Genomic DNA, 20,488 nt, shown 5'->3' on the forward strand with positions numbered 1-20,488 from the left:
CCGAGTATAATAGATAGTATATATAGACCGAATATTATATATATTTTTGTAAATAACTCATTTAGTCATTTAATACTTAATACAAACATTTTAATAACTTAAAAACTACTCGAGCAAATTTTGAAGATACACCAACATTTATATACACTACATAATTTGCAGTAAAAAGTCATACTCATAGTTCCATACACATTACTTAAATACATTAAATTTAAATTGCATTGAAACAATGCATATATTTTTCAAATGATGTGATAATGCTGTTTCTTGATTGTTAACAAAAACAGGGCATTATGTGTTGCATCAATGTTTTTTTTTTGCATCCATGCAACTCGTATTGCGATGTTACAATAAAACATTGTTTAAACATTGATAGTTAATCCATTGCACAGTGAGGGGCCTTCACATTTGAAAAAAAAATATCTCTATAAAACACTATAAGTGTCACGATAAACCTCAAGAAATTCAAACCGTGATCTTTAAGTTTATTTATAAGCATTCCATAAATAAGTATTTGAATAAATTTGCGAAAAAAATATCAAAGCGAGCACAAGCTTGCAGACGAACCGCTCAGTTATATCGGGTCATAAATTGCTTATTATCCTCCGACAATCGTTATAATAATATAAATAGGTTCATCAATATCATAGGTTCGAACGATCGATTTCGACGTAGTGATATATCGCGCGTATTCGAAACTAGGACGAACGGCGAGAAATCTGCACACTACAGTCGCGCGTCGTCGTGTGATTCGAATAAGTCTCTCATCGATAAGCGTATTCTCAAATGTATTCTATTATTATTTCCACCCGGCCGCTACAATAATACATAAGTACCTACGTATAGTGTAGTTGTCGCCAGCACCTACATAACGTGTCTCTGCAGTATATTCGACTCGACCGCACCCGCTGAGCCGTGAAAACTAGTATTTTTTTTTCGTATAGCATATTATAATAGGTATATTACTGCAGAGTGCAGCCTAGGCCCCCGTAGATCGTTATATTATCGTATATAACATATTATCATCCGTCTACGGCACACAACTTATACAATATTATAATATATTACGTACGAAACGACGACGACGAAATGGACTCGCGGCGAAAGAGAAAGAATGAGTGTGCGAGAGAGAGAGGTAGATAACGAGAGCGAGCGCGCGCGTTGCTGAAATTCACGTGATGTATACGCGGAGTTTTGTAAGCGCCGATGTCGTCCGCGCAAAACTATATGCGGTGAAAGGATGCGCAGCAGTGACCGATGTCGTCGATGTATATGCGTACCGTCCGAATTATAATAATACATATACACTCGCTATACGTATAATAATAATATGATGTTTAGTGGATTCGATATTATATTCGTATTAGGATAAGCGCCACTGCGGCAGATTTCGACGGGATTTCTTGTCGTCTTAATCGAAAATAATATAAATATTATCGCTCGTAGGTACGCCTCGCACGAGTCTCTGCGCGTAGTGGGACGTCGTACGCTACACGCCGCAGCGGTAAAACGGCGGCAAGGTCGAAGCGGCCGCGGAGCGGTGGCGGAACGCGTCAGCCGCAAAACCACTACTTACGTATTATATTATACATACGAAGCATACGTTATGTATCTATCCGACACCACAGTGGCGATTGCCCGATCGACGTGTCCTTTTATATTATTTCATATATAGACGCGAGTCCCGGCACGCGCGTAGTTATTCGTTCGCCGGGTCCGCACCGCTGCAGTTCGCCGAACGCCGCCGCTTGTCGACGACTGTACAACTCGCCGACGAAGACGACGACGATCCGACGACGCGCATTGCGGGTGGACGAGCGAAAATGACCTTCCGTTGGTCGCGGGTAAGTTTCGGCAACCGCCAGCGACATAACAGGGACCACCAGCTGCAGCACCGTCTGCACCGTCGTCAGCAAAGGACTCTGCAGATATTAATACCGTTGTAATATTGATATCGATTGATCGTACATCGTCCTCTCCTTTCGGGTTATTCGAATCCGCTCCGAGTCGTATACGATTTACCCGACTCGACATCGATCCCTTCCGCCGAGTTACGATCGGCAGAAACGCGATAGTTCGGTTTGTACTCCGTCAGTAAATATATTTATAAATCCGTTACCGGTTCGATATCATCGTTGTCCGCGATGCACTATTACATGCTGGCCGCGCTTCTCAACGCGGCCCTAGCGGCCGGACAACGGAACGCGATGTTCGCCGGCCACCGACTGCAGCAGTGGCGACAGACCGGCGACCGGCCGAACTACCTGCAAATGCTGACCGGCGGCGGCGTGTTGCCCCGCAGGGTGTGGACGCGACAGGATGACGGCCAGCAGACCACGACCGGACGCAGGCGACGGCGCTTCCCGACGTCCAAGGCGATGCCGGTGATGGGCCACTGGAGGGCCCTGCACGAAAAGCTGGAAGTGCAGTCCATGTGGCCCGGCACGGAAAAATACGCGAACGAGCTCTACTTGCCGGCTACGACGGTAAGTACCTAAATATTGTAATGCTTACCGCGATCGGTACGATGTGTTTAAACGTTACAGTAATAATTATAGTAGACACGTTTCGTATTTGTTTTTGTGATACTTTTCGAGAAAAAATTATTTTTATATGGTTCAAAGTACACACATTCCCAGTGTTTCCGAATTGCACGTGAAAATCGTTATACCTAGATAACTAGGTCAGGTCGAATTGCGAACGCGGTTATAGTTTTGCATGTGGGAAACCAAGTCAGGTCGAGCCTATTTCACGGATCAGTTAAAAAAAAAAAAACTTTTTAATCTCACGCAAGTCTGTCAGAGCCAAATAAAGTTGTTCTAAATTATTATGTCGATTGTTGACCGTGATTCGGATGAAGTCATCGCTCAACATAATATAATATACAATTTAATATTATGATTATTTACACTTCTTGGTAATCTCGAAGACTACAATAAAGCTATCGAAGCGATACTTAAACCCTTAGTTATTTTCTATGAAACTCGACGAGATAGAAAAATGAATGTTACGAAGATATTAAACCAACATGCTTTGTAGTATCCGTCGTACAAATGCTTAGCATAGTAAATCTACACTCAGTAGTTCATGTTTCAATCGTTTCATTAGAATTAATAATAATAATAAATCTAGCTATTATGAAATTTAACATCAGTAAAAACTTTATCTGTATTCGTAGGTATATGTAAATTTTTACGATCATTCGATTTTTATCGACTTTTGTGTATAATAAAATACAATTTAAAAAATACTCATAACTCACTTAAAAATAGAATTACCGTAAAAACCTTTATAACGCAGATATAAAGTATTTACCATTAAGTTTCATAATTGGTCGATTTTATATTATATTAAATTTAATGAAGCTAAATATGAACTGCTTAATGTAGATTTACTAAATTATGCACTTTTAAAACGAAGGCAACAAATATAGATCCTCTTAAAATTTTAAATAATGTAATTGTTAACAAATAAATATTAAGCTCAAACTATAATACATATAATTTATACATAATACAGTTTTCATTTTTAATTATTAGTTAAAATTATAATAATTTTTTGTTATGGAATAATCGGCTTTTACTATGTCATAATTTGCGAACATCCAGTTTTACAAAACGTTTTTAATAGAAACTCAAATAAATTATGCTTTTCAACTTTTACTGAGTACAAGAAGACTTAGGTTTACCCCTAATAATCGGATTTCTTTTTATTACAAATCTATGTTTTATAAATACATTAACTGAATTTAATGCACATGATGAGACGATGCACATTTTGATACTCGCTTGTGATGTAAAATATAAAATATATTATTAGGTAAATAAATTTCACACTATTCTTGTAATGATTTTCAAAATATCAATGAAATGTACAAAACATGAAATCATTTTTTAAAACTATATTAGAGTATTCGAACATTCAATTATAGATACTTAAGATGGAAAATATGATCAATATTACATTATGCACAATCTTAATTTGGGTTATTTGATTTTTCCGATGCGTACGACGACATAAATGCATTCATCCAATAAAGAAGTCAACTATAGTTTAAGAACAAGAGCGAACATTATAAATGAAAGTTAACAATTTTCCAAAGACAATATTATTTTAAACTAATTAAAACTAGCTGTAAATATAATTTAATTTTTAATGTGTCATCATAAAAAACACAATAAATAATATATTTTCTAATACATACTATAAAAACAATACTAAGTATAGCATTTATAATCTTGAATAAATTCATTATATTTGTTAAAAAACAACATGTTTTTATTTGTAAAATGTCCTTAAAATAACGCGTACCTAATGGTACAAACTTCAATATATAGACACATAGTGCCACTGAACAAACATATTAAACAGTGTTTACTTACTCTATATGACGATATAGTCTATAAAATATATTAAAAGAATAATGTAATTTCAAAACATTATCATAGGCATTCAACCATTCTGAGAAATCATAAATGTCCCTGCAGTGACACACACTATCGAATTTTTCACAATTAATGATACTCGATGGGAATAATATTACTTATACACTCAAAATATAAATTTTGTGAAAACATAATGTTTTTTCACCGATTATTAAGAAATAATTGTATGTTCAAAATTTAAACAACGCAATATTTCTCCGGTCACCTAAGTAGTAAATACCACTAACAATACCTATATAGTTATAGTATGACTGTTCCCTTCTAATGAATAACCTAAAACCACACAATAAAATTCGTTTTTCATGCCAATACTGTAGAAAAATCTCATAAATAACAATTAATAATAAATTAGAATAACGATCAACAAATAATAATAATATAATATAGAAACAAACTTAAAACTTTTTTTTGGAAGGGGGAACAGATAAATCTAAATATTTGGTTGTCTCAAATGGATAGAAAAAGTAATTTCATAAAAAATATACGTGACATAGACGCTATCGCTTATTCATAACTCGGAGTGACTTTATGCACGGTACGAGTCGTAAAATCGCAATAATTTTCAACTCTCGACTAGTATAAAGTAGCCCTTCAATGACGTAGATATTCAAATAAAATAATATGCACTATGCAGTTATATTTACTATTATACGATAAGTAAACGAAACAATTATAAACAACATTATATAATGTAGTAAACCTATACAGCAGTTAACGAAAACGTATTTTATTATACGCGTAATATATAAACGTCAAATGATTCATAATAATATAATATGTTACGTCACGATAATAGTTGTTTATAATATTATATATACCTACGTATACGTACATGTTACATTATGTATCAAAATATTATCAATATCGTGTTGTGTTGGTCGTCGACAGACGCTCTCACCTCGTTGAGTCGCGGCGGTACTATATACAAATTCGGTACCTACGAGTCACGAGCGATGTGATGGAAACGCGACAAATCCGTTGGACACCGCTCCGTTTCGAATTCCGTCGCGGGACTTGACGCTGCACAGGGTAACGGACCCGTGAGGACGACAATTAACGCGATATTGGCAGCGGTGTCGGACCGACGACAATCGTAACCGTTGAATGTACGAGAAGTGAGCGAAAACGAGACGTTTCCGACGGCGACCGTGCCGGGAAATCGGTTTTCCGCGATCGAGAGACTGCAATATGCAAAGTCGTGGCACGCTAGCCTACACTGCAGGTCTGCCCGCGAGATTAGTCGTTTTTTTACTGTGAACGTCCTATGTATTGTAGGTGTAGGCATACGGTATTAAAAATAATGTCGTGAAAAATAAATAATTATAAATCCATTAACGCCTACTATTATAATATCCCCACGATTGATAAGTATAAACCATGCGCCGGCCAGTAAGGTACATAATATAATGACGCTGTTATTGTTGATATAACATTATTCGTCGTCGTTACAGCTTATCTGTAATTACGGGCAATCGTTAAATTAAATTATATTATTATTATACATAACGCAAACATATTATACTATCGTTTGTTTATTTTGTTGTTGTTGTTGTTATTGTGCGCGATCCACGAGTTCTTATCGACGTGACGCGAAATGCAATTTTGCACAAACGAAATATCGTCGCTCTGATAATATTATATTACGAATATAGGCATATATATAAGCGCTAAAATCTACCTACACAAAATGCGCGCCAATAACTTAATAAGAAGGAATCGATATTTTAATTTTGGTGGAAGGTATTGAGTTGTTTTAGGCTTCAAAGCAAAAGTACCCCCCCCCTCCGAACACTGCCCTAGATATGTAACGTGAATCTAAAGCACTGCAAGTTCGATATACATGACGTAAACAGCGTTTGCTGGTTTAGTTCGCGGTGATCTTTTTGACGATATAATATCAACAGTGAACACCGTCGAATTAGTTTGGAATAGTAAGAATTTTTAGTTTTTTTTAAATATAAGCACAATAATTGAAATACACGCTATTTGGTTAATATTTCATTACACCATCATTTTTTTATAAGTCAAACCATCACAGTCAACTTTTGATATTTTAACAAAAAAATTATCTACTTCAAGATATTAAATTAAAAATAAAAATAATATTAAATAAGCTGGCATTTATAAATCAAAATTTGAAATTAGTTATTTGACCAGCCGTAAGGGCGAGGACCAAAAAAACGAAATCAATATAATACGCCAGAAATTCACGTATACTTATCTTACACTATTCCAGAATTTCGAAAAACAGTTCAATACTTTTTGAAATAATAATTATATGATCTATACTGAGTAGTGAGAAAAAGTGTGTTTTGGTATACATTCATTTTCGTTTAAGATTCTAAATAGAATTATTTACACACGTGGTCTACGATTATATTATATTAAATACTACATGTCTACATGTCATTTTCTTAAATGTTTTTAAAAATACGGATTATTATTTAGTGATGATTATATTATTTTCAACGATATTTTTATCGACATGAGTATAATTTAATACAAATACAAACATCGTTTGCAAGATGAATCTAACTTAAAACGACATTTTAGTAAGTTTCGTAGAAAAATAAATAAAAAGAAGTATTTCTTGTTTTCGGCTAGTCGAATGTTATTCTTATATTTACAAAACAATCCAGTTCATATTTTATATATATGTATATATATATACTAGTTTATCCAATTGCAATATCAACCGGTTAAAAGTTGGGTTATAGTTATTAATAAATTATTGTTACTACTTGAAAAGTAAATATACTCGTAGTTTTTTTCACGAGATTTCTAGAAAAATTAATAAAAAAATATAAATTGTTTATTTATTTTACTGACTTCGTCAAAATATCGATATATATTCGTAAATAGAATAAAACGTGTCGCCTGAGTATGCAATTACCAGAGACAATTCAATCGATCATCAAGGTATCATATTGGGAAATTGAATATTCACCACTGCGATAAAAATTTGAAAATGTTATTAATTTTGCGTTAATTCAGCACACCAATCGGGGAAGAATATGTTTACTTTAATGGTTTACACTCACAGGTTCCTTTCATAGAAAAATAAATGCTATGCCTACATACTTATCTGATGTATGTAGGTGCAGAATTCTAAAAGCAAGGAGTAGTTTTCTTAAAAATATATATATATAAAATAATAAAAAAAATAAAGATAAATATCAAGGGAAGAAGTTGATATTCTATAGCCCCGTGAATCCGTTACTGAGTCACACTATCATACACAAATCAATGGAGTCATTCAACTATATAGCAGGTGATAAGTTTCAAGAGTAGTTCGTCAATACATACTACGATATAGTTGGTATAGTTAAATTACTTAATTACTTATATTATAGACGCATTAGATTTTTATTCATAAAGATAAATCATTACATACCACGAACGATGAATACACAACAAGTCTGAGCGACGATCTGTCAGCCTGCAGCAGCAAACACATGTCTTCAAAATGATATTCGATTTGGAAGAATTTCGCAATCAAAATTTGAATTGAACGCTTAAAAAAAATTTTTTTGATACTAATAAAGTCGAAAATCTTTATATATATATAGGTAAATAGGTCAAAACGAGCTGTAATATTTTTAATATTTTATTATGCCCAATATATATATATATTGCCCATATAATGCTTATATAAATATTTGGTGAAAATATCAAGTCTTTACAAGGTTAATATTATATAGTTTTTGAATTTGAACAGAATACTAGATCGATTAAGTCGAAAACTGATTTTGCATAAATACGAAAATATTTTTGATTGTTTCTTATTTTAAACAAGTACTATCAAATTTCAACATTTTATCCTCTTAAATTACTTACAATTTTATAACAGAAAGGTTCTTCGGAATTACAAATCGGAGCATTATTTCTGCAGTCATAAAAAGAGCCTTCGGACAAAAAAATAATAAAGACACACATTATTGTAAAACTTATAAAATATTTATCATCTAAACGTAATTAATTAATTGTATTTTATCAATATTGCTATATAACCCCGCGGGTATATCCAATCAATATACACCACAATGTAACTTACTCTTGTCGTATTTGGCAATTTGTCTCGCCGCCATCACCAGTGCAGGCCATGCAGGCCAAGTATTTTGCCATTTCACGTGCTCGCTTGATTATTTGATTACATACATGTATTTTTTATAATATATTAATTAGTAATTACTAGGGCACGGATGTTGTTGCATTTGCAACTTTTTTTCTATTGTTCGGATTCGTTGCTAAGTAGATTATAAATTTGTTTCAAATGAGTACCAATTAATACATAAAAATTTTAAGTGCAACTTTTTGCAATTTTTGACCTTTTTTAATTTATTGCAATTTTGTTAATTATTGTCATTTTCAATACAATTTTATGTGTTTTTTTGTGTTTTCACTTTTTTTTTGTTAGATTATACGGGTTTAATCTATGGTTATGTCGGGCTTTATTGGTTGTGACTCGTGACGGCTTATTTGTCCGTCGTCGTCGGCGGTAACTGGAAAAACCATTTAATTAGTAGAAAAAAATCAAAAAATAGTTTAAATAAAAGCTTTAATTTTTGATAAAATATTTGTAGATTTCTGAAAAAATAAGAAAACCGGACAATTTACTAGATTTTTAATGACAACTGACGAGAATTTGAATTTGAATCTTTTTTATTATCTACTCGTTAATATTTTTTTTAATTTTTTTGGTACAAAATATTTTTTTATTGCAATTTTTAAGTGCAATTTTGGGTTTTTTTCACAGCAATAATGCAATCAATTTTATAACATTTTTAGTGCAACAACATCCGAGCCCTAGTAATTACGGTGTAAATTGTATATTAATTTCCTTTTTTTAAATGTATGTCGCGAATATTACTATAAAACGCGTAGATATTACTGCGTAATACCTAATTATACCTACGTATATAAAACTATAATTGTATACATAAGTAGGTACGTCTTACGCTCGTACGTATATAATATATATACCAACGATATTATTAGGTACTGGTCATTATCACCAGGCGACCTTGACACGATGTGACAGTCTCCTGCGGTCGCAACTCGAGATAAACGCGCATAATAATAATTAATAAATAATATAACGACAAAACAATATAGGTACATATCGTTATCCGCGGTAATAAGGTACACGTACGTGAATCTCGTACGTGTATAATACACGTAACCTATAATATACGATGTACTACATAGATAAACTCATAAAAGTATAATGTATGCGCACGTGCACTTCCGTCTGAAATTATCCAGAGACACGACCCTATAAAGTCGCATTAAACCGTCTTAAATATTGTCGTAAATCTTAGGTATATAAGTAAAGACTCTTAAGACGAAACTCCTCGAAATTAATAGTGTCTGAACGATAACCCTTCTAAACGCAATAGACAGCGTTTATATATTATTTTATGTATATATACATGTACACTGTGGTCTTGACTTTTTTTTTTGACATTATTTTGCCATGTAAAGCCGTGAGAAACCGTGTATAAAACGAAATACACTGTGGTTTTTCGCACGTTATTGCGATATCAACCTCTGCGCGTGGAACGAAAATAATTATCAAATATACGTAATAATATTAAGGTACCTGGACAATATAGCGTCGCGGCGTGGTTGGTGCGTACATATACATAATATGCCAATACATTGTGTACACTGTGCACCACTGCAATGAGAAACGAAAAAATATTATAATTGACTATATTATATTCTATACTTGAAATAGCCGAGAAATTTGATTCAGAGATGGCATGTCTGCAAATGGACACCTTTTATTGCAGACTACAACAGATGTCATCCTTTTTTAAAATTCTATATTCAATAAGTTCATGTATAAAAGGGCTTATATAATTATATAGATACAGACATTTAATATTTTTGTATACATTAATTATTACAAAAATATTACATTAGTGTAAAACGTTTAAAAATAATATTTGATAGAATAATATATTATTTATCAGTAAAATCAATTTTTAGCGCAACTGCGGGAACACTAAATGCATTAATCTTATAATATTAGTTTGATTTTTTTAACATATTGTTAATACTTTATAATAAGCTATGTGTATGATACATATTACATATTATAACACACAGTATATCCTGCCGTTCGGATGGAAATCAAATAAAAGTGCATTCCTTTAAAAATGTTCATTTTTGAGATTTTCCCAAGTTAGTTTTTTAGAAAACTACAAGAATGCCTATGAGTCTGAATTGACATAATAAAAACAGATGTGTATATAAATATTAATACATGCATCATTCGACTTATATATTTTTAAAACATATACGTACATACATACAGAAAAGTACGTATAATAACCGATAATGGACATATCGTATGCACAATAATATAATATGTATAGGTATTGGTTATAATAGGCTATAATAGGTTAGGTTAACTGATTTGTTATATTATAACATTTATATTATGACGACCGGTCGTCAAATAATAATTATATATAAACCGCAGTTCAGCGTTATGTACGCGATTGATCACTTAATAGGTAGCTGTGGCCTGTGGGTTACAGAAAACGAATATGGTGTACTCGTGTATATACAGACATGCAAGATACATTATTAATATTAATGTTTATTTTAAACAGTAACCAGTAACCATTAACCGCGATACCGTTGACGAACGAGGTCACGGATAAGCGCACCGACGAAAAATTGGTGAACTCTGTGGCGTTTGTAGTTACCGCGACCGACCCCAAGGACCGCGCGATTCGAGACCATATGGATTCATAATATTATATTATTATTGTCATATCATGTAGACATATCTGTAATTTCTTTTTTTTCTGTTCTTTCAAAATAAATTACAACTAATTGTTAAATGTAAACAATAGAAGTGACATCGATGAAAAAAGCTCATGACACGAACTACGGGACGAGAGACCGCATACGGAGTACAGAACTTCAAAATAAAATTAGCTTGCTAAATTAATGTTTATTGTAAATTGTAAAGAAATGGTATGAAGTAAGACGCGTTGGCATGGTTTGTAGGTACGTTTTAAGCGCGAAATCATTTATAATTCATTTTTGAAAAATCGTCGAGACCGTCTGTAATTTTTAATTACCGAGCTATGGAGGACAGTTTATTTGTAATGCTTCATGGATTACGTGTAATAATAGGCATTAAGGTGATATGAAATGCTTGTGTTGGTCCCCAAATCTGCATGTAACATGTGTCTATAAACACTAGTCGGTTGATTGTTTAGTACATTAAATTTAGCAAAATACACGGAGACAAGAGTTTTGGTCACCTGTGTTTCATTATCTTCTGACAGTGTATCGCCGATATTTTGAGTGGATATTTGTTCAACGGCGGTGTAATGATAATATTATATATATTATTGTTATACTTGTCTCCGTGACTTGAGGCGACCGCGGGCACTGCAACAGTATAATATTTTTTAAATAAGAAACAAGATGATAGCTGCACATAACACAGCGCGTACAACAACACTATAATATACAATATTACAATATAATAATGCGATCTACGACTGCGCAACGATCGTGAACGATTGCAGAGACACTTAAATCCGCACGTCCTCGTGCATAATATGTAATTTAAAATCATCATTGCGATGTTACGTGTACGCGCGGGTGTGCGTGTTAAATAATTATTTAGCTATTTTTTTTTATTTTATTCGTTTTACATTGTATTTTGTTTTTACGGGCTTTCGCGGTCCGCATTACCAATACTATCGCTACAGGTGTCTGCACAGAAATGCGTACGCAAGTTGGTCTGCCGCGGCGGTTTTCGCAATCTTTCGAGCCGTTGCTCAAACCGTGGCCGCCGTCGCGCAGTAATTACACCGTATACGTACCAACTACCAATAGCAAATATTTTTAAAAATACGCATCATAAATAAATATAATAATCACACGTCGTGATATTATCATTATCATTATTATTATTGTGTATTAAATTGCAGTATTGCGTGCGACGGATAACGACGGATTTTTTTTTGCCGTCTATACGATCCGAGCGCAATCGATTGGTTAAACGTTCTAATTAGATATAATTATAAGAGACATCTGTATTATACGTAATATGATAAAGTGATCAGGAAAATATTTATATCATAGCCATTTCGAAAGTTCTCCCGTAAATATTATATGTAAGTGAGACGTATTCGTTACAAATGTCTATATAGTATATTATGTTATCAATTATAATGGCTATAGGTTTGAAGATAAAATTTTAAGTAATTTAAAGAAGTCACACTAGAGGACTGATAGGAACTATTATTTGAAGGTAATAGCGTAAAATGCCTAAATTATACAAATTAACGTCACATGTATATGTGCACTATTAATATTAAATAATTTTTTTCTAACTACAGTGTTTTATACATATATACACTGCATGTACAGTATTTTGTCACACGGTTATACCATATAATATTTAGATACGTAGGGTAAAATTAAAGAATACCAGAGCATTCGTAATAAAACCTTACAGTACCTGTACCTTTCACATAGAAACGATTTTTCATTTTCACCGATGAGTGATAAATGATAATACTATTTATACAGTAGTGAACTTAAGATTAAATTTATATACTTATTTAAACAATTGTTAGGTACCTATTCGAACAAGTAAAATATTGAATACATTGAAATACGTGTCGTGTACCTATGTCATAATATATTGTAAAGACTAAAGATGTGTGATGGCTTACATAATATGCGATCCTCGGGGAAGGCCGGGCAAAGGTCGCGTGCGTGGAAAAATAATGTTTTTAAAAAGGATTCATTTCTCGATTTTTCACAACCTTGTCTATTATTACAATACTTATGTAGGTACTATATTTATGTAGGTCAGGCTAAATAATACCAGATGATCGGTATATATGCAACAAATAAGTTTAAATTCGTGACGAATGATTATGCCTCCCACCCAACACGACTAAACCTTTTCCACCCACAGAAAAAAAAATGACCATCGCAATGAATAGACAGAAAGTTTTTTTTGTATGTGCTAACATACTGCACCATAGCAAAATTTCGAAAATTTACACTTTTTTGAAAATTAATAGTTATGATTTTATGAAATTTTATAATAGGTATTAATAATTTGAATGTGTGATCAATGATCATTCACGGAAGGACATTAACAAACTGTAGCTAAGTCAAATTCACCTGTTAGAATAAGTAATATTTATATTTATGTATTTATTATTAGCGAATGAGCTATTAAAGTAAATTTATTATTGCAGACATTCAAGGATCGATTTTGTATAGATTTAAAAATCCTAACTTTTAGACGGTCATCATGATAAATATTCATTGTATTCTGTGTAAATAACTTTTATATATTTATGAGAGGTAGTAAATTATACACATTACATCAATTTACAATTATTCGCCAAATCGACCATCGAATTGTACTATATACCTACGTGGGCTATACGTATACGAATATACTAAACGAGAATATTAAAAAATCAAATTGCAATAAAACGTAGGTATTTGGAATCTATAAACTGCTCGATCGGCAAATATTATATGATCGTTTTTATTGGCAGATTGTGTACCGTTCTACTTATGTATCTCAAGAAGTCTCCGATTGGGTGTAGTATCTATACAATATATACACCAAACGGCATATATATATAAATATTAAAATCTAATATACCTACTTACGTATAGGTATATATAATATGTATATTTTAATACTATGTTTTTATATAAGAACAACGTGGTCTTAGGAAAGACAAAAAATAAAAACAAACACTCAGAATCTAATAAATAATCGGAATATACGTGCATAGTTACCTACATGGCTACATATATAATATATTAATATATATATAGGTTAACATAAGTAATATAATTCATTCACTAAAAAATGAGGCAACACACATAAAATGCATCATAATAATATAATGCACGCTTTCAATAATATGCGTTATTGTGTTAATTCGCCATCACTACAAGAATCACAGCTAATATTAACCGATAGTTGATACTGTATCGTCTGTATCAGTTATCTAACTATCTATAATCTATATGGGTATATTACAATATTTATACTACAATTATGGTTACACACGTGTATCACACGTGCTCAGCGAGGTTGATCACAAATTATATTGACTAAAGTGGTATATCGGTATTTGAATTATCTAAAAATGAGTTTTCCCGTATGTCTCAAGTCCCATGTTCAATATAAATGCGACACCACATCAGGAAAATTTTAGTTTGCTGGTAGGTACGATAACCACTGATGGCCTAAGTTATAATTCCCATACCAGACGTCATATACATATATGACATTATTCGATCTTCATTAGTTTCATCAGTGTATTGAGTTACAATATGAATTTATATCCTATCGATTGGTTTGCATTAGACTGCAGTCTATATTTACGTGACCTAGGTGAACCTATTCAGAAAGGGAAATTAAGGGTTATATCCCACTTTATTATAATTTTTTTGTAACCTATTTCCTTTATGCTAGAGTTGTTATTATAAACTAGTTAATACCAAAACAACGTAATTTTTGCTCTATTCTAGAAAAAAATTTTATTTTTAGATAATTTTTTAAACGAATATATAATAATATATTACCCGTTAACATGCAAGTAAATTTTAAAATTCGCACGACTATCTATCCCTCGTAAAATGATGTAAATATATATACATAATAAATTGGCCAGTATAAGAACTCACTGTCCTCTATATTTTTATATTTATTTTTAAAAAATAACTTTTTCGTAATTTTTTTTTGGAGAATTTAATATTTAATTAAAATATTATTTTTTTAATATTTAATTTAGATATATATATTTTTTTATTTTGTATTGCAACTATGACTGTTGAATAAATAGTGATTTTATGTATTTTAATATGAATTTTTGTTGGTGCATGAATAAAATGTAAGCTATAAGATAGTATCTTCACTACCCTACTTTTCAACATTAATTATTAATTATATAATAACCTTCATTACATAGTACATACATTATACTAACATGTTTGCGCGGCCACGTAAAAAATCCCTCCTAAATGCTCACAACATTTCTGTGTACAGGATGACTATATCAGACAAGAAGGATATCCAGCGGAGAGGCACACTGTAATTACGGCGGACGGTTACAATCTGACGCTGCATAGGATACCATACAGCAGAAACGAAGACCAAACGACCCTTACGAGAAAACCAGCAGTATTGGTCCAACACGGAATACTGTGCAGTTCGACGGACTGGGTGATAGCAGGACCAAATAGTAGTCTAGGTGAGAAATCATTTCTATATATATATAATGGTGCATGGTTATGCACTTAAGCGAACTCTTGGTAAAAATTTTCTATAGGTGATTAGAGAGGTCAGGCATTATTTTTTTTTAAAATCATTATTAGATTATTAAATAAAATATTAATAACAAAAAATGTAGATGGTTTAAACATATTTTAAATATAAAATATAATAGGTATACATTATAATATATGTAAAATAAAACCGGATATATTTATTCGTCCTTTAAAAAAAAAAAAATGTTCCGGAGTACTGAACATTATACATTTCATGTTGTTTTTCAACGAGGTGGTTCAATCCCTGCCCCCTTTCACCATTGAGAACGCCCATGCCTGGATGATATTTATAGAAGCTTAGTAATATTATAGTAAATTTCTTAGTGCTTTTAACTGACCTTCGGGATAACTGTCAAGATCAAACGCAAAAGTTGCAAATAGACACGATTAATATTTACTAGGTTTAGATTTTAGATAATTAATAATTATTTAAGGACAAATTTCATTACAATAACCGAAATATAGAATGATAAAATACTTATGTATTTGATTATTTACCTGTTCAGTAATAATGATACTTAATCATTAATTGAGTAAGCGCTAAGCAGATTGCGTCCAAAATCCCGGAATGCTATTTTCCTTGTACACAGAATTCAGTATCTGAGATGCGACAATTCGTTTCACTCTGAAAATGTTAATATTGTATAATTGCATTTATTTTGTTAAGTATTATATTAAATACGTAACGCGTGTTATTTCTGATCTTACGCCGCATTTTCAGCGTTTATACTGTCGGACGCAGGGTACGACGTGTGGCTTGCGAATTCCAGGGGAAACACATACTCCAGAAACCACGTGACCCTAGACCCGGCAAGAGAACCGGAAAAATTTTGGGATTTCAGGTGAATAACTACTCTATATCTATATAATATATATACAATATACATATATATATCACGATATAATGTATTAGATTAAATCAAATAATAGCATTACATTATAATATGACTAAACCATGTAAACGGTTTCGTCTTCATTTTGTCATAACACAATTACTAAATATTTATTTAGCTGGCATGAGATGGGCACCATCGACCTGCCCAACACGATCGATTACATTCTGGACAAGACAGGCGAACCGGACTTGAACTACGTGGGACACTCCATGGGCACAGCCATATTTTACGTCCTGTGTTCGGAGAGACCGGAGTACCAAGACAAGGTCCGCTCGATGGCAGCCATGGCACCGATCGCCTACCTAAACCACGTTAAAAGCCCGATTATGACATTCTTGTCGTCCGTGGCAGACCCGTTGGCGGTAAGTACGGCTGGTGAGAGGCAATATAAATTACCGAAAATGCGGTTGGCGTGATCCAGTAAAAAAACGTGAAAAAAATCATTACCTAATTATTATAATACTATATAATAAAAGAAGTGGTGATATTCAAAGCCAATTTCAAACTAAAACCTTCTAATTATTTAATTCCGTAAAAAAAACACCTGGATAGCCTAACCGTAATGCTCAGCCATAGGCGTAGTAATTAGGGATCATTTAAGTCGGTGGCAGGACGCGATACTAGATATACACAATTTTAACATATCTAAGTTGGTTTAACACACGCAAAGTATAAATGTAGATTAATAATTAATACTAAATCAAATTATTTTATTTTATCTATTTCTTAATTATTGTATTTAAATATTTAAATAAAATTGAGATTTTATAAGGAGTCACCGACAAATAAGCTTTTATATTACCTTATTTATATTAAACACACCTTACGAATAATTTGTAAAATTGTATAAAGTAAATAAAATTAACAATATTATTATTATTATGTATTCGTATATACGTTTACCCAAATTGCTATCAGTGTCTAACACTGGGAGTCTAAATTACCCTGACGTTCACCACTAAGGTTCGTCATGTACAAGACAAATTATTGTTAACACAAACATATACGTGTAATATATTGAAATAAATAATACCTATATCTAGAATTGTATTATGTATTTTAGTATTTACGTCACCGATATTGTTGTGTATTATAAATTTTTCACTTACATAGTCTCAACGGATATGATCGGTTTTCAGTGGTTGTGCAACAGTCTGGGGTACTACGAGTTCAGGCCGAACGGCAAAATTCTACTGTTCGCGGGCAAAGCGTTCTGTGAAGCCAACTCATTGGCCGAAGGTGTTTGCGATAACTTGTTGTTTCTGTACGCTGGATACGACTCTAAACGTCTGATCAAAGTACGTCCATGCACGCACACCCGAAGTGATGTTTATTGTAACAATAAATTTTAATACTATTATTTAATACATAGAAATAAATGAATAAATAATTATATTCAAAGTGGTTCTTCGAGAGCAACTCGTTATCTCGGTTGATTTTTGTATTGGTCGAAAAATATGTTTTTACATACGTATTTCAAAATCGAAATAATGTATTTTAAATAAAATACCTGTATAAAAATACAGTATAACGACATAACGTCAAGTTTTTAGTTTTTTTATAATTGTATAATACGGAGAAAATACTTCTAAAAATGCATATATATATAAAACACCAAACTTGGAAAATATAAAAATCAACTGAGGAATTGAGTGGCTTTAAAAATAACAAAGCATCATAAAATAAACCTCATTTTCTCTATTCGTTACAGAGCATTCTACCCATAATTTTGGCACACACTCCGGCCGGTGCATCTGCACGTCAACTCACTCATTTCGCTCAGCTCATGAAACGCGGTCAGTAATGTATATTAAATATCATCAATTCTTAAGTAAACCCATAGGCAATATTACGGGATGGTGAATGAATTCATGCTTACACCCATTGTTTTCCTTGATCAAGAGTACATGAACATTTTAATTTATCGAATTTAAAAGTTAACTGTACGTTCTGTAAACGGAATATTTTCAAACACTTATTGGATTTTTATGCAATTAGTGCCCCGTAATTTTTTTATTACGTATTACCTATATAGTTGATTTTTTGAAATTTAATTATAATAAAATATGTAGATTTAATTGAGTAGTTTAAAATTTTAGAAGGTAATACATACATGCACTTTAAGCAATAACATTAACATACGACAATTATAGATTGAAAAGATAAATCAGGGTATGGTTTGAAAATTAAAGAATTTGACCAACCCCTAATTAAGTAAAAACATCATTTTAAAACCTACCCGAACGTACTCACCACGTAGTTGGATAGAGAACTATAACAATACATATAGTTAATATTACATTTATATAATATTATTATATTTACACTACAAAACTGCAGTAATAGAATTATTATCCTTAACATCTACATTAAGTTTAATAATCTACAAAAACTCATTAGGTATATTTCGATTTAAATATATTAATATTTTAAAAACAAAAAATCATTTAACTAATAAATTATGATTTACAGTAAAACCAAGCGATTCTCGATTGAAAAAAGAAGTTCGTATCTCGCCACACGCTGGAACACTCATTAAATTGCATAAAATTCTAAGTATTTGAAAATAAGTTCTCGGTTTAAAAACCAAAATATGAATAAATGCGTTATTCAGAAATAAAATGGGGGTGGGTGTGAGCGTGTTCTATGAACCATCTAGTATATCAGAGACGAGACGTTTAAAATCGCGGTGTTGATCGCATAGTCAACAGACTACCGACTCTCACACATAACATATTATATTATTATACATTAATTTTTATCGTATCGTGTATCTACAAAATAATATGCTCACAGATCAATGGTTCGGGCAGTACAACTACAACAAACAAAAAAACATGGAGAAGTACGGACAACCAGAACCGCCGGCTTACGACCTGACTGGCATCACGGTGCCCGTAGCTCTGTATCACGCGCAAAACGATTGGCTGTCATCGGTGGAGGTACTATTAGTTTTTTCGTTAATATGTTGCACACACACACCCATTTCTTCGTCCCGCAGTGTACACGTCACAATTATAACTACACGCGATCGTCGTGTCGCACGCGTTATTTTCAGGACGTCAAGGTTCTTGCGGGCAGACTTCCGAATGTGGCCGAGAGAAAGGTCGTACCTTTCCCCGAATTCAATCACCTGGACTTCTTGTGGGCGAATGATGTGAAAAACATTGTTTACGACGACATGATCGGGTTCATGAAAAGGCACGACCGGAAGTATGCTGATATAGCGCTACGGCCGTCAGCGGAAGTGGACGCGAACGTCGTGCACTCGGATTTCATAGTATCCGACGTGGCGTAAGGGTGTAAATGAGTGTTGCAGACCACCGGCGACCCGTAAGACAGTTTACGGGCGCGATGCAAAAAATCGAGTATTTAAATAAAAAGAAAATCACACGTAATACACTGTGTGAATGGCCTCTGACAGGCGTGTTAAAAACGCGTTTGTTAGGGCCAAAAATATCGAATAAAATAGTTGGCTATAGCCGCACAAAAAATAAATCAAAAAAAAAAAGTGTTTTCTTCAAATGTATACTTATACCAGTTTTGCTGGGAAAATGCATAAATAATAAACATTATACAATACGTATACCAAAATATATACCTCTCACTCTCACTAAAATATAGTTACAAGACCAAAATATAAGTTGTATATTTGTTAATTTTTTTCTATTGGTTTTACAATATCCTGGTGGCCGTGGAACGTTAAAAAACAAGGGAATTATTTGTGATCATTATAAGTCTAAAAATAATTACATATAAATAAACCGACCATTATCCTGATTTTAGTGCAAACATTAT

At 32.6% G+C, this 20,488-nt stretch overlaps 2 protein-coding genes across 2 annotated transcripts in view; one reads left to right on the forward strand and one right to left on the reverse strand.

Moving 5' to 3' along the window:
- The window catches only part of LOC114125972 (lipase 3-like), a 31,497-nt gene extending 19,740 nt beyond the window's left edge, over nt 1-11,757 (reverse strand). The window contains exon 1 of the mRNA XM_050205113.1: nt 11,732-11,757. Coding sequence (XP_050061070.1) covers nt 11,732-11,742 — 11 coding nt within the window. The 5' untranslated portion in view covers nt 11,743-11,757. The remainder of the gene's footprint in view (nt 1-11,731) is intronic.
- On the forward strand, nt 1,543-20,284 carry LOC114125971 (lipase 3-like). The gene is made up of 8 exons (XM_027989818.2): nt 1,543-2,486; nt 15,514-15,718; nt 16,516-16,636; nt 16,806-17,052; nt 17,830-17,988; nt 18,402-18,486; nt 19,487-19,632; nt 19,749-20,284. Exons 1-8 carry the CDS (start codon nt 2,145-2,147, stop codon nt 19,986-19,988), a joined length of 1,545 nt encoding a protein of 514 aa, XP_027845619.2. The 5' UTR covers nt 1,543-2,144; the 3' UTR covers nt 19,989-20,284.
- Nucleotides 20,285-20,488: the final 204 nt, after the last annotated feature.

Source organism: Aphis gossypii, chromosome 3 (assembly GCF_020184175.1).
Source record: "Aphis gossypii isolate Hap1 chromosome 3, ASM2018417v2, whole genome shotgun sequence".
NCBI lineage: Eukaryota > Metazoa > Arthropoda > Insecta > Hemiptera > Aphididae > Aphis > Aphis gossypii.

Excerpts from the sequence above, each read along its gene's own strand:
- LOC114125971 (XM_027989818.2), top strand. The coding sequence starts at position 2,145 with ATGCACTATTACATGCTGGCCGCGCTTCTCAACGCGGCCCTAGCGGCC. Across the intron at positions 16,637-16,805 it reads GAAAAATTTTGGGATTTCAG|CTGGCATGAGATGGGCACCA; the intron begins GTGAATAACTAC and ends ATATTTATTTAG. Across the intron at positions 17,989-18,401 it reads ACTCTAAACGTCTGATCAAA|AGCATTCTACCCATAATTTT; the intron begins GTACGTCCATGC and ends TATTCGTTACAG.